Below are 16,363 nucleotides of genomic sequence, written 5' to 3' on the forward strand. Positions count from 1 at the left end.
GGAATGTCTGTAACAATGTAGGTTCTTTATGTATATCCTGACACAATAGTTTTTTTTTCAGTTTGTGAAAGGGAAATGTTACTAACAGGGGGCTCAGTCAATCACTTAGACATTGTAATGAGGGTAATTTCTGGAGCTTCTTTGAGAGCATTACTTCATTTCTTTGATATCCATATTGGCCTTCATAAGGATTGCTTTACACTATTCTTTATGTTGGGAAAAATAAATTGATTGCATTAAACTTTGCATAAATTGTCTTCTGACTGTCATCAGAAGTTTATTCTTATTTTCATTGAACCATAACAATAACAATAATTATCTATATTCATCCTCCTCAAGCAAAAGGCTGCTGCTTGCTTCAAAATTTGTTCACTTCATAAAAGAGGTTGACTCTTCTACCTCTGTAAATGATTGCCAGGAAGTCTCAGTGTGTATTTTCATTCCCAGTATGGATTCTAACTTACAGCATTCATGGGATAGAATCAAAGCTTGAATTCAGGAAGGAAAAATAATGCATTGAATCATGGTGCCTTCAGTCTTAAAGCTGAACCACAGTTACCTTTGGAGTTTTAGTAAACTGGAGCTTTGCATGCCTAGGAGTATTCCTACCAGACTACAGACTTCTGAGATGTCAAGGATTGTCCTCTGCAACATAGTATGTTGCCTGTGAGAAGAAGAGGGAGAAACACTTTGTTGGTTCTAAAAAGATAAGCTTCTATTTCACTTAGCAATCACTTGAAATTTGGAAGTATCTGGAGAGTAAATAGTATCAGAAGTGAAGTGTTTTTTTTTTTTTTTTTTTTTTTTTTTTTTTTTTTTTTTTGGTCTTTTTCCCACTGCATATAGTCTGCTAAATGCAATATTGCAGCTACTGAAACAATCTATTCCCTGGTATTGCTGTGCTTCTAGATAACTGATACTTCTGTAATTTCATTTTAAGAGAGTTTCACCCTAGCCAGAGGTAGTATGTAGACCTTTATCATCCAGTCCTGTCATTGTGTATCCACAGAACAGGTGAAGTGCAATGAACTGTAGTAAAAATTTTTTCGTGCTGCACACCTGCGTACGTCAATGCTATTCTTGAAGAGCCAGTCAGTGTTGGTCAGGCAGCGGTTTGAATCTTTGATCTTTTGGCCTTAGAGTTTCCAATAAGTATTTTATTTGTGGCTTTTCATAGATATATCATGTCTACTCTTGAGTTATGTTTAAACCACCAATTTATTTCATGTAGGAGTAATGCACACAGGCCTAAATAATGGGCATCTATCAAGAACCACACGTTATTCTTTGTCTTATTTGATCACGTCTTTCCTCTGTCCTTGACAAAGTGCTAAATGAAGTGGAGGAATCAGAACGTAATTTCGGAGAACCCTAAATAAACAAAAAGACACAGTAATTTGATATGCACAGACAGTTAATACAAATTTGTTTTATGGCTGAATCCGGTTATAAACTGTCAGTAATTAAAAGTCAGTCCAAGCACGTTTTGGCCAGTAAGAATTATGCTGTAGTAGAAATACCAAGGCAGTAGAAATACCAAGGTAGTTAATAATTCTGTTATGTTGTTCTTATGTATGGAATACCTCTACATATCTTTGTGTTCCAAATATGTACCATTCCATTGGAATTATATATTCTGTACTATACATGATAAAGTTCTAACTTGTGAAATGGTCTCACATCAGGACATCAGTGTAAATTAAGCATTACGTAGGTGATAAATAGATAAGGGAAATGAATTCATTGGGAGGTAGACTTTCTGTTCCGTTTGCATTGTCTTTTCAGTGTTGCTTACTTTTTGCATCTCATTTAAAGAGTTACTAGTCAAGTACTAGAGATTTATTTAACAAAGATGTCTAAAACAAAACCAGGGAATAAAAGTCTATGGTTACCAAGAAACATGATCTTTACAATAAAATTTTGAAAGTATAGAGCAGTATATTACAGGTGCAGAGGTTGTATGGGGGAATGCACATGCTTTGAGAGTCAAACTTTGACTATGAAGTCTCTTTCTCTTTCTCCTGATAGGGTACAATTTGTCTGTGATCTTCAGGACATTTCTCTCATCAGATTTTTTTTTGTAGCTTGTATTCACTACTGACACCAGTACAGGTAACTTCCAGAGCAGGTTTAAAAAATGAACAGTGAAAAATGTGCTTGATTTCTTTACCTAACAAAATGTTCATTTGTCTTTCTGAAAACATACTTAATTGCTCATACAGGAAGATAATTGCATGCCTTGTGAACCTTTCAGTTTCAACACTAACATTACATTCTTTAATTTAGTTTTTTTTTTTTAATAAATTAAAATCTGCCTTTTAAGGTTTTACTTCATCCTTTAGTGAAGTGATTTTGTGCCTTTGAAAAAATGCAAATTTGCTCATGCCTGTAACTGCTGAAGTTGTTGCTCTTACTTTCTTTTTTTTTTTTCCCCCTTCTCCAATGACAAGAAATCATCACCATTAGGAATTATTCATTTCTTATTTTTTTCTGTGGTTATTCAACTCTTTTCAAGTACAGCATTTAAAAATAAAGACAAGGTGTAGGCAAAGGGATGCTGAAGACAGTTGAAGCCATGCCAGCTGGCAAAGAGAAGAACCTAGTAAGTTGACAAGGGCTTATCTGGTGGTGCTGCTTGTTCAATTAAATGCTTATTGTTAAGGTATTTTGTGCATGTATGTGAGTGTGTATGAAAGTGTAATAGTGCAAGTCAGTCCACCATCCTTATTTCTCTTTTTTTCTGTCATCTGTTGACTCTTATTTCTTCATCACAATTAAGAGGTTCGTAGTTCATCTTGAATTCTTCATAAATGAGGATGTTGTTACAGAATCTTCACAGATCTTACAGCTACTTCACAGAAAGATATAAGTCTGTGTAAGGAGCCATGCAGAGTCATTTCTAGACTGTATGTTTCGGCAGTACAGCCAGTACACTGGCACTCTAAATGTGCAATTAAATGCTGTGCTGTCCTGTAAGCTCGCTCTTTTATATATGTTACTGTGTCATTGAAGTGTAGAGATAAACAAAGGAAATTTTCCTTGCTAAGGCTTATTAACAGTAAGCCATAAACAAGTCTTGCAGTTTTTCCTAAGACACCGTTGTTAATACTACCTGATTGGTTGTGGTGTATTTTATTTTTATTTCTGTGTAAGAGCCTCATGTACTGTTTCAGTGGAGGAAAATTGAGAATTATGATGGCGTAATGGTGCTAGAGTGTTATAGCCAAAAAGCTAGTAAGTTCTTTTGAATCAGAACTTCCTTACTTGCTTTTTTTTCCCCTCACCCATATGAATTGCCACTGCTTTAAAATGAGTGATGAACAATCTGCAGATTGAGATGATTACTGAGGTACCCAAATAAAGATCTGATTGCTCCTTTCTGTCTCTAAATTGCACAATTATGTCATGAGCTGTGTGAGGTTTAGGGATGAAACAGGAATAAAACCCCAACTCCTTATTTTCTTCATGCCCTATTGACATCTTTTTCACTTTCCTCTAATTTCCAGGAAGATAGCAATATTTTGCAGGTCCCATTGATGGGAGCAAGATTCTGGATGTTCAGATTCCTTTATATTTTGATCCACTGGTTTTAGAGAAATTTGCTTGATTAGAGAGTTTATACATATTGTATAAACAGTGGTGTGATTCAGATAGCTTAAACTCTACAGGCACTCTGTTATGATATCTGTATGAAGATAAAAAATTCAGTGTCCAGGTAACAGACAGAATTAGGGTTTTACTTATGGAATATCACTAAACATTTGAGGCTAGTAGAGTGCAGCAGGCTTTTTTCCTAATTATATTTTCTGGTTTCTCTGTTTCTGAATGTATGATCCTGGGAGAAAAAGAGAGGAAAAACTAAAAAGTTAGATTAATGGATTCCTAGACAGAGCTAAGTTTGAGGCCTGTTCTGAGAACTCTTAGTCTGGAAAAAAAGTCCCATTAATTTTAGTGGGAGTTTTGACTGCACAAGGACTTTCAAGATCAAGTACTTTCTTGTTCATTAAAGGATAGAAGGTAATTAAAAATAAAGCACAGAAAAGATTTTATATAGTATTGCTTTTGTCAGCTGAAAAATCCATATTATTGTAGGAGTTTTAGGCTAATCTTCCCTCTCCCTTGCTTTCTTGCATAAAATGATGACACAGTAGGTTGTTTTCATTACTCTTTGCAGGTCTGTGGTTCTGTCTGCTCATTTTATTGGGAAAAAAGGCAATTGGCAAGGTTTTTTGTGCTATCTTCCTTGTTATTGGGTTGCAATCTCATCTGTAATGCTGACTTTGTCATTTCACTCCTCCACCCAAACTGTTCAGCTCAAGGCATTCTCACAATCTTTTTGTTTGTAAATGGTGGATAATAGATGAAATAAAAAGCCTGCGTGCATTTCAGTTGAAGGATCTTGCTGATGTCAGTTTATGAAATAGGAGAACGGTTGTGGAGGAAAAGATGTGTTAAGTTTTAAAGATCCAGATATTACCTGTTTTATGATACCTTACATTATTTTGAACATTTTTGGAGGAAGAACTTAAATGTATTTAAGACCACCTGAAATCCAGTGCTGTATATGAAACATATATACCAATCATGAGCCCATTCCAGAATTCATGCTTTTGGATCATTTAGTTCTTGGAGTGCTTTCTACACTCTGGGGCAAGGGATCATCCTCTATGAGAGCAATCACTTTAAACTGTTCTTTGTGATTTAATGATATTTTTCATTTACTCGTGTTACTTTCCCCCCCCCCCTTTTTTTAAATGAATCAATGCCCTTTCTCTGCCTTCAGCCATAATTTATTTGGGTGAAGAGTCCAAGGTTACTTCCAGTAGGAGTTGTCACTGATTGCAAGACTGAGACCAGGAACCTTTTTTCTTCCTGCTTTCTAGTGGTGCTGTGGACACAGAGAAGCTGTAGAACGATGGGCAGCCAGAGAAGCTGTTGTACCCCCCATTCTCTTTGCTGATCCTGCAATATGTAACAAGATTAACCATTCCCAAAAGCAAGGCAAAAGTGTAGAGACGTTTTAATTCTGAAGTAGAGTTTATTCAATAGGCTGCTTCTTGGGAAAATAGATATGCAGAGTAAAATGCACGGTGTTTAATGATGCCATGCATTTTACATTGTGTTCTGAAGCTTCATGAACGGATTTTATTCTTGTTTTTAATTTTAAATTTGATGGTCTCACTAAGCTTTTACCTTGTTAGAGGGATGGAGAAACATTCATTATATGTTGTTATTGAAATTACTCTTCGTCATTGCTTTCCAGTTATTTTCAGGAAACAATACTTGCTATTTTTGTAAAGGTGACTTTCTAACACATAAGAAGGTATTTGATAATATGGCACACAATCTGCCTTCAGAAACTCATTCATTTTTATCAAAACAGATGGAACTGTGCAATATACACTCTAAAAGAGAACTTGATCCTCAGGGACTCCCCTCTGCGTTTCCACCAATTTAATTCTGTTGCCTTTGGGTGAATTGCACTTCATTTGTACTCATTCAAATGAGGAAAACAATCACATGTAAAATATCAGAGGGAAGCATTGGCAGATTTTAGAATGAGGCATTCTCAGTGGCTTTTACCTTTCTGTTAAGCTACACTTACTAATCTCTATGGATTGTGTAAGTACCTTTTGATTCAGTGTAAGCCCAGATAGCTGATTTATCCTTGTGTGAAGTGTGTGAGGCTTTTTTTTTTTCTTTTAAATGAAATGTTAGATGGCAAAAAAGGGACCTCCTGAAGTTAGCTAGAAATGTGACTTAAGATATCAGAGGAGTACTTTTGGTAGATATAAATAGTTAAGATGACTTTCTGCTTTCAAGGAGAGTTCTTGAAAAAGCTTTTAGAACTGTGATATAATTCTCCAAGAACACAGAACTCGTGTAAGATATCTGAGGTATCTGTTGGGAGTACTTTGGAAGAGACATGTGTTTTGCATTACGAGTAAAGTACTATTTGATGTAAAAGTTTCTGAAGATTTTGCTCACTTATGATGGTAGTGGAATGGGTAAACAATTCTGTTTCCTTTCTGAATTCATATCCTTTCTGAATATGGTGCATAAAATGTTTGTTTGGAATTTGGGCATTTTACTTTACGTAGTGGATTTCGAATTGTCCAGTTTTCCAAATATACTGTTCTCAATATAGCGTTCTCTCTCTCTAGGAAGATTTCTTCCCACTTCCCCCTCCAATAAAAGGGTACAAAGGCATGGTGCTGTGCTAATACCTGTGTTTCTGGCTGTCCTTCCAAATGTGTGCATTGTCCGGGCTTAAATTGTTCAGAATTATTGTGGTGCTATTCTGTTGTCAGGTTGGATAACTAACTAACTTAATTCCTGCTGAAAAATGCAGTTTTGAAGATTCTGCAAAGTTAGTAACCTGCTGAGCTTTCCCTCCACAGTTCCCTTTTAATCCCATAAACATAGAGCCCTTTTGACTCTAGAGTCCCAGTGGCCTTTGAGAATCTGTATTTTGGGGTGTCCTGTTATTCCCAGGAGGGAAACTGAAGTATGTAGTGCTATTTATATTCAGCAGTTAGTGACAGAGTATGAACGTCCATTAATGCTCCCACATTAAACACAGCTTTAATTGTAGTTTTAGAGATCTGCTGTTTTTGCTTTTTAGAGTCTCAGGGTTGATTAATAATATCTTAATAAAAAGCTTAATAGCGCATTATTTTTTTTTTAAAAAAAGTTTTCTTCCTATTATGAGAGAGCAATTTCAATTGGTAGTTCACTAAACAGAACAATAAAAACCTACTCTGCTCTTTGAAATTTTGTTGCCTGGTTGCAGCAATATGTTATATAATCAGCCTTTGGAAACCAAACTGAGGTTTGCTGTAGCACTTTAAATGTTATCAAGCATATGTTTGGTAACATTTGGCTGTGAACTCTGAAGTTTGTGAACCCTGGTAAAGCATTATTTATCTTCCTTCAGTAGAAATTTGTTCATAGTTTTGCTTTATATATTACCAATATGGGCCAATGGGGAGGTGGGATATCTGAAGATCTGTAGTAAGTGACACATCTTTTTATTTAAATATTATTGCTTTTTAGGCACTGAAATTTGGAGATATGCCGAAGTACTTGTGGGAGATTTGGGTACCTGACAAACCATGGGTGGTAAGATATCAGATCCACTGAAATAAACAAAATAAACATTTAATTTTAAGTTAGATATTTTGGGCCCTGCTGTCACTGAATTAAATGGACAAAACTCCTGCAGGGCTCAAAAGTAGTGCATTACTGCAAATTTAGGCAAGCATACTTCCATTTTATTAAAACATTATCACACTGGTGTGAAATTGAAGTAGTGCCTATAGCAAGCTACAACTGTGCAGTAGCATTTGGCATGGGGAAAAGCTATTTTCTCATTTGAAGGTTATAATAAGACCTTTTCTGTTATCTTTTCTGAGGCAAGTGAGTGGCTAGCTCGTGCTCATCAGAGCAATTTGTGGTTCACAGCTGGACCTGTTGACTAGTACTTTTCTCCAGGTATAGTCTTGTTAGTCTTGTATAACTCTTGCTCAGGACTCCAACCCAGGAAGCCAAAGAAAAAAACAGTACTTTTAAGCACTGCATCCAGTTCTCAGAAAAGGAGTCCAGTTGTTGCTAAGTGTCTGTTGTCCACTTTCAATGAAAGTGCTCAGGCAAGGGCCAGGATTGAATGCTTTGATTTCTGAAGCTCTGCAGTAAGGAGGAACCATGCTCTGTTTAGAAGCATAGTTTTTTTCTCTGTGCAGAATCCCCAAGAAATCCCAGTGGTTTCCATGCTGTTTTTCTGTGAGACAAAGTAAATGCAAGCTGAACAGAGGTATCAGTGTCTGTCCAAAAGCTGTACTTTTTAAAGCGGATCCTTCTAAAATTTGTATTAGAAAACTTCACTTCATAGAGTCATAGAATCAGAATCAGTAAGGTTGGAAGGGACCTCTGGAGATCATCTAGTCCAACCCCCCTGCTCAAGCAGGGTCACCTAGAGCATGGTAGACAGGGTTGCATCCAGCCAGGCCTTGAAGATCTCCAGAGAAGGAGACTCCACAACCTCTCTGGGCAACCTGTGCCAGGGCTCCGTCACTCTCACAGGGAAGAAATTCCCCCTCACGCTCAGGCGGAACTTCCTGTGCTTCAATTTCTGCCCATTGCCTCTTGTCCTGTCACACAGGACAACTGAAAAGAGTTTGTCCCCGTCCCCTTGACACCCTCCCTTAGGTACTTGTACACATTGATCAGATCCCCCCTCAGTCTTCTCTTCCCCAGGCTGAAGAGGCCCAGCTCTCGCAGCCGTTCCTCGTAGGGCAGGTGCTCCAGCCCTCTGATCATCCTCGTAGCCCTGGATCATCTTGTCCAACCTCCCTGCTCAGCAGGGTCACCTACAGCATGTTAGACAGAGTTGATTAGAAGTTCAGAAATTCTAAGTGTGTGAAAGGTTAAAAAATATAAAAGTAATCTAAATGTAGTGTCCTCTCATGATACCTATAAGTTTATTTGCTCAACTGTTCAAAATACAAACTTACAGTAAAAGTCTCCACAACACTATATCTCCCTTCCCTCAGAACTAAGCACTATGTGGCAGTTGCTTTAAGTGATATCAAAATAAGAAAGTTTCCTGAGTATCAGATGTTAAAATTTTGTTTTGTGACTACTGAGAGTTTGACTTTATAGCCTTATTAACAGTTCAATATAAGCATTTCAGAGGTAAGGAATTGTGTTGATTTTCTACTGTAAAGTGTTTTGAATAAGGTTTCTAAGCATTGAAGTTCTGTCAGATAGTCATAAACACTATATATATGTATCCTTTTTTATTGCCTATATTTAGCATATACACATGCTGAATCGCTATTAGTATCCAATACAACTGATACAGATATCTCTTATCTGCATATATGTATCTCCTCTCTCTAGTGCTATAGTAGGATGCAGTGATTGTAAACAAAAATTAATTCAGTAATGCAAGAACTTTGAAGGAATTTGAAGGGAAAAGGCTAACCATAGTTAGAATAAAATAATTTAAAGTGATCACAGTAATGAGTACGATTCAGCTCTAGATACTAGAAATTTAGATGCCTATGCATAGGTAGCTATGTGTAAATTCCCATTACAAGCAATGGAGCCAATGGATGGCTGCTCAAGACAATCCTGATGTTGACTCAGGCAGCATAATACCACCATATAAGACTAAACAGCTTAAACTCTTATCTGAATTTTTGAATGTCTTGCTGTAGGAGATTGTACTGATTTGGCAGGAGCCATCTCTTTATGCATTTCCGCTAACATTTTATCACATCGGATATTAATGACAAAACAAAGAATCCTGATATTGTTTTATTTAAAATTCTAAGTAGAAATAATGCTTCATGATCTGGTGATCTAGTCCACTTTTTGAAAGAAAAATATATATTGTTTTATACATTACATTATAAATTGAATTTTCAAGAGATTCAGACATTAGTGAGAGCATTTGGATAGAAGTTGGATGGTAAGTACTTTCTGAAAGTTCTAAACTTTTAAGCTAATTTCTGGGAAGACTTTTTGGAACTCTCTCAGCCTTTCCCCAAGAATTATTGCTCTTTGTCCAACAAATCATTTCAGCTAGTTTGAATAGGTCAAGAGAGTCAAACAAATGGGTATACTACTTCCCCTGCTTGTCCTAGAAAAAAAAATGCAAATTCATTCTCTTATAATCTACTAGCTGATACTGGGAATGAAAAATTATGATTTTTTCCAACTGATGTTAGCAATATGGCTAATCACTTTAATCAAAACCACAGTTCTATCAGTGTAACAGTTTGATGTTGTAAAACTCCTCCAACATCTTATTTATGGAAACTATTTTAAGTATTTTAATTGATTTTTATGGTGTTAAAATTGATGTATCTTTACAGCCTGTGCAATAGCTATCTAATGTTGATAGTGGTATGAATAAGGACTGTTCATCTGTAATGTGTTACTGAGTATGAATAAAGGTATATTGTATTGTTGCTTTAAAAAAAAAAAAAACAGTTGAATTACCTGTGAGCACTTTGCTCATCTAAATAGCTATTACACAGTCTCTTTCTAAAGACTTCTTGGCAAAGTAAATCTCCATCAACATTGTTTATAATAGAATCTACAAAACTAGTTTCAGAGAGACCTAATGGATTTTTTATTACTTTAAGTTAAATTTTAGTCATTGCTTTTAATGTAGGTGGTAGCTCAACTCAAAGATTAGATGCAGAAATTCCTACCTCTGGTGTGACTGATTATGCATTAGGTCAGATGATGGGATGTCTTGGGGGAAATGGGAAGAGGTGGATTAGATGCAAGAAGGGAACCGCAGTACTCAGTTGATGTATAATCTAAAATGTGTTTACTAAGTGCAATGGATGGTAGTGGGTGGATGGTGATTTCTGTTGTAACATTTCTATTTTGTGACACACACACATACACACAATGCACTGACGCCACTCAACGCCCCAGCCCTTTTGGTCTAGTTTAGACCAACACGCGGGAGAATAGGACACACAGTCTGACCATTTGCCATGACTAGGTCCTCTTTGGCAGCCTGGTCCAGACATACAACAGTTCAAGTTCCACCTCGTACATGGTGTTAGCTGTCCAAGTATGTGTTCTCACATGAGTAGTTATTGTCTTAACAATTTCTAAACTATTTCTTTCTAAATCATGTTGTGGATGTGATCCACTAGTGGCTTCACTAGCCACATAGCCTCAGGCCAATCTCCTTGATATCACCAATTAGCAGTTGTCACTGAAGTTTCTATCACCCTCTATTTTCCCACCCCAAATGTGCTACAGAAGTGTGAAGTTAGCAGCAGTTGCATGATGGAGTTAATCTATTGCAGCTTTGTTTTCCAGTTCATGCTAGGTTAATTTATTTATTTACAGATGGACAAATGTATTCAGGGTCTCATTTAACTGAGCAATGCTTGGGGGTAGACTTTACCTTGTGATGGATGATGAAAATGATCCCTTCTAGGATTCATATAATCATAGAATATAGTGGTGCTTTGGCATTAATAACATTAACATCTGTTCCTTTGTAAGGAGAAAAAGAAAAACACCACTATAAGAGTTTGTGTATAAGAGAGAGGAAAAGGGTTCATGGAATAATAAAAGCAGGAGGAAAGGCAAAATTTGTAAAGAGTGTATTATAAGCATGAAACTCATGATTATGAGTCCCAAAGTTACAAAATCTTTCTTAGAGAGTGCAAAGAGACACTGTGCTGTAGAGAATGAACTAAGGCCTTGATTTCCAAATAGTAGATCATATAAAAACATATTTCTACATAAGCCACGGGTTTTTTATCTGCAGTTGAAGTTACATGATAATAATTGCTTTCATCAGGAGTCTTTAAAGAGGAACGTTCTATACATGTTATTATTTGCAGTTGGCATTTATAGACACAGTTACTAACGGTAGCAGGGGTTTTCACAATTTCTGTTTTGTTCCAGTCATAACTCTTTGCCTGTTAACTGCTAAAAGCAGTCTCTTAACTTGAATGTAACTCAGGGATGTTGAACAAACATTGATCTTCATTTTAATTAGGTTTGATTTTGATTTTGTTTTCAAAAGTAAGACTCTCTCTAGTCTGGAACCATCATTAAATTCCTCATGACTTCCTCTTTCAAATTAATTTAAATAGATTTTGGTCAATGAAGTGGTATTTTTTTTTCTGTCTGCAGATGTGGTTGTAATGAAACAGACCCACTTCAGGTATTTATATAAATGGATATCTACACATATATCTTGACTTCATTTCTCCCTAATTAGTAGTGTGCAATGTACCATTCGGATTTTTGATTCACCCCCTTGGATCCTGCACCTCCCTTTGGGGATTTCCCAGCTGTTTTTCTCTCCTGCTGTAATTGAAATCAAACTAGTTCCAGCCTGTAATTGATAGTGAATCTAACCATTTTATGTTTGCTATGAGACAGATGTACAGCAGAAGCACGTGAAGTGGCATATGGAAAACCAAGGGCCCTACTGGGGTGCAGACAGATTTATTCCTCTTCTATTTCACAATATTCCAATACTTTGATCAACAAGTTTATATGCATGTTATGAAGGTGGGAGTGTGATACATGTAGAATGTATGGAGTAGATGCAATGTGTTTGTTGAAATGGTTAAGCCAAGTCTGTCTGTCCTTGTGAAGAGCTGTGCCTCCAGACTGCCCTTACATAAGCTCCTCTTTGTCTGCGCTTTTCTCTTGCAACGTTAAGCGAAAGTATTCAAGTTTCTGTCTGAGTGTTGTTATGACAGGTCTAATGGCTCGTATGGGAATGTAAATGTAGATGTCATCTCTCACCCTTGTTTGGCATCTATTGCAAATCATAATCTTGTTTTATATAGGTACATCTTTTTCTTTTTCTCTGGGCATGACATTTCCTAGGAAATTGCAATGGTATTTCCTAGGAGTTTCCCATTGGAAGCGAGATACTGCTGTCGGTATTTCTAAATATTTCTGTTTTCTTTATCTCTTATACTATGTAATGCTTTTATTCCTAATGATAAAATAGGAAGGTGATTCTTTAGCTTATATCTATATAGAAATAGTATTTAAATAAAAATAATGATGTCAGTCATGATTTATTATATGTGCATAATATTTTAATATTTTAAAACATGTATTATCTGTTCAGTTGGGGACCTACTCTACATTCTACACTATAAGGATTATATAGTTTTAGTGGAATTCTTGTGTCTCTAGCTTCTCTTCATGACACAAAATAAATATGCAGTAATTAAACAAAACTGAATAAAAAACATACAGTAATTAAAAATAGAACTAAAGGCAAATCCTAGGTTAATAACTTTACTGGCTGCTGGGTTTCTTGAGACATTTTTGAGGTATATTTTCTTAGCAGAAATAATGTAATAGTCCCTTATGTGGATTTCCTCATATCTGGTTTTGAAAGGAGCCTTGTGTGTTCCTTCTAGTGCAACTGATAATAAGAGGTTATCAGTACATCTGAGTAAGGCGAACTCAGGCTTTAAGCAAACACATTTGTAAGTAAAACTGAAGACCTAATTTAAATCAAAAACCACACTTATTCTGCACTATTCCTGAATCTAAGTATGGTTACGCTGTTTGGTAAAGTTCAGCAGGATTTCTCCTGGTGTTGCACAGTTTCTTTGGGTACATCTAAATAAATATTAGCATTGTGGTGAATACTTGTAAAGAGATGCGGAGGAAGCATTCTGTACACCTCAGATTATACTGAGTTTCTCAGGGACCTGAGGAAAAATGGATGTGAAATTAAAACTTCTTTACTCTGTTCACAATCATAGTAGAGATTATTTTCATTAAATATTTGTCTATCATGGAGGAGAAAAAGAGTTAAATAATAAGACGGTTGGTGTTAATTTGTATATCAGAACTACAACTAGAAAAAAAAATCCTTGCAATCAAATTTTATGGTAGTTTCCCAATGTGTTCTGAAAAATATCCTTTGTTTGAGGATTTCTACTTTCTAGGGAAAACTGAACTGTGATTTTGAATAAGGTTTCCTGCCCTTTTTTCTCTTTCACAAAATTTCATAAACTTTCTGTGACTCAGTGATCCCTTTATAATATAGAATAGGTTGAAGTGGGGATGTCAGTCATTTTCTGCACGTAGATTTAACTACTACTCTCCAACTTGAGCATCCTCTACCCTCTTTTTCTTGACATCTCATTTATCTATTTTTCTGTGAAAGATGAATCTTTCATATAATAAAAAGTTGAGTGCTTGGATGTTATGACAGTGTCAAGTCATTGGACACCTTAATACTCTGTCAGATTGTTTACCTCCTAGAAGGTATTGAAATACAACTTTATAAATAATTTTTCTAATAGTATACCCAGAATTCTTCAAGGAATTAAAAATAGTTCTAGTATTATTTGTAAATGTTTAAATAGATCCGTTTTGCTGTATTTCACAGATAAAAATGATCTATTATCCATTTAATTTTTATTTAAGAATGAAAAGTATTAAATATATTAAGGCTATCTATGTAATTATTTCTAGAGTCTTACTATATGAGTAGAATATTACCACATCATTACAGAATAATCTGGTTTGGAAGGGACCTCCAGAGGTCGTTTGATTTAAAAAACAAAACAAGAACAAGAACAACAAAGCCCTTCTGCTCAAAGAGAGCTAATTTTGATCAGGTTGTTTGTGGCTTTGCTCAAGCAGGGCATCACAGACTCTCTGGGCAGCCTGTGTTTGGCCACCCTTTTTCCTCATATCAGATTGGAATTTCCCTTGTTGCAACTTGTCTGTGTTGCTCCTCATACTGTCACTGTGCATTTGCAAGAGTTTGACTTCATCTTCTCTGTACCCTCCCATTAGGCAGCTGAAGCAGCAATAGGGTCTCCCCTTAACCTTCTCTTTTCGAGAGTGAACACCCAGCTCTTGGAGCTTCTCCTTGCATACCATGTGCTCCAGTCCCCTAATCTGCTCGGTCTGCTCATTTCGCTCTACTCTGACAATGTTTTCTTTGCACTGGAGAGCCCCAAACTGGGCACAGTACTCCAGATGCAGTCTCATAAGTGCTGAATAGAAGGGAAAAATCACTTCCCTGAGCCTACATTTTTAATAATGCAACTAAGTATGCATTTGGTCTTTGTCTCAAGGATGCACTGCTGACTCATGTTGAACTTTTTGTTCACTGGGACCCTCAGCTCCTTTTCTGCAAAACTGTTTTCTATCCAGCAGGCCCCCAGTCTATTTTGTTGCATTATTGCATGGAATTATTACCTCCCAGGCAAAGGATGTTGTGGTTGCCATAGCTGAACTTCACAAGGTTCCTCTTGCCCATTTCTGCAGCCTGACAAGGTCGCTCTGAGGAGCAGCTCTGCTCCCCAGTATACAGGGTGCTTGCCTGACCTTCCACCCCCAGCTTGACATCGTTTGAGAGGGTGCTTTCTGCTTATAATCCAGGTCATTAATAAGGACATCAGGTGCATAAGGCAGTATTGGCCCATGATCAGCCCCTGAGGAGCAGTAGCAGTGACTGTCTGCTGGTTGGCAGATGTATGTCTGATCACAAGCCTTTAAACTTGGCAGTTCAGGCAGTTTTGTAGCTGCCTTATGGTCCCCCCCATCCAAGCCATATCCCAGCAGTTTGGCTGGATCCTTTGTGTGGGTGAAAGCATCGAAAGCCTTGAGGACATAAAGGTAAACCTTTATCACAGAGGCAGGCAGTCATAGCATCACAGAAACTAATGAAGTTCAGGCAGAATTTGGACTTGATAAATCCATGTAGGCTGTTCACCATCACCTCCTTGTCCTGTATGTTTCTGGACAGAGGAGGACCTGCTAAGTAGTGAGGCCAGGCTTGCTGGCCTGTAGTTGCCCTGATCCTTCTCATTCTCCTTCTCTTGAATGATGGACATGGAAATGGACAGGAACTTCTTACTTAAAAAAAAAAAAAAAAAAAAAAAAAAAGTTTTCTTCTGTTTTTTAAACACTACAATCTCATAGTTTCTTCTGCCCAGGCTTCCATCAACTTTCTCATTTCTGGCTGGCTCTTCCTTATTCTTCAATAACAGGTTCAGCTGAGTCTCTTTAGTCAATTTGTCAGCCACTTGTGTCAAAATAATATTTCTCAAGGCTCACCAGAAATCTCTTGGAATTTTTATGCTCCACCATGTTGCCCTTTCAAAAAAACACTGTTGTGATTCAAATCTACCATGAGAACCAGCCCCTGTGATGGTGAGGCTTCCTCCAGTTGAGCAAAAAAGAGTTTATTTCCTCTTCTGGATCAGGCAGCCTGTGTCAAGCACATGCCCAAACGTCCACCTTGATCTTCACCGGTCAGCTCTTGACTGGCTCATCACCTGCTGCTCCAGTGCAAAGCTCCATGCGTTCGAGCTGCCCCTTTGCATTGAGCCCAACCCCTCCTCCTCCCCTTTCCTCAGAGGCCTGGATCCATCCCGTGATTTGTTTCCCACTTGGCATGTTTGCAATACAGGCACTTAAGATGAACCCCTAACTGTATGCATTTTTGCAACATACTGTATGCATTTTTATGAAGAGAACAGGCACTTTGTATATATTACCATGCATTCTTATGCAGAAAGAGAAACAGGAGAATGTAAAATGTTTTTCACATACTCAGTATTTCCCTCGGTTTAGGCTTTCATCTTCAGTCCTGTACCTTCTACATGCTTTATTGATGCTGTTACCTTTCAGTCTGATTTTTCAAATGGTTCAGCGTGTTTTTTTTTTTTTTTGGTGCATCACTGAAGTGTGAAACAAACCACTCTTACATATGTGTAGCCAATTTGATGGTGATAGCTTGTTCTTTCTTGTAAAGAAGGTGCTGAAATGTTTTGGAAAGGCTGGTCCTGTATAGGAATTCAAAGCCCATTAGTTAAAG

At 37.0% G+C, this 16,363-nt stretch overlaps 1 protein-coding gene across 2 annotated transcripts in view; it reads left to right on the forward strand.

Moving 5' to 3' along the window:
- PCDH9 (protocadherin 9) overlaps positions 1-16,363 on the forward strand; it is a 670,823-nt gene that overhangs the window by 291,257 nt on the left and 363,203 nt on the right. Inside the window, exon 3 of one of the 2 annotated variants that reach the window (XM_062566919.1) lies at positions 7,057-7,122. The exons of the other annotated variant lie outside the window; for it this stretch is intronic. Within the exon in view, the coding sequence (XP_062422903.1) occupies positions 7,057-7,122 (66 nt within the window). The remainder of the gene's footprint in view (positions 1-7,056; positions 7,123-16,363) is intronic. 2 annotated transcript variants of the gene reach the window in all.

Source organism: Rhea pennata, chromosome 1, assembly GCF_028389875.1.
Source record: "Rhea pennata isolate bPtePen1 chromosome 1, bPtePen1.pri, whole genome shotgun sequence".
Lineage (NCBI taxonomy): Eukaryota > Metazoa > Chordata > Aves > Rheiformes > Rheidae > Rhea > Rhea pennata.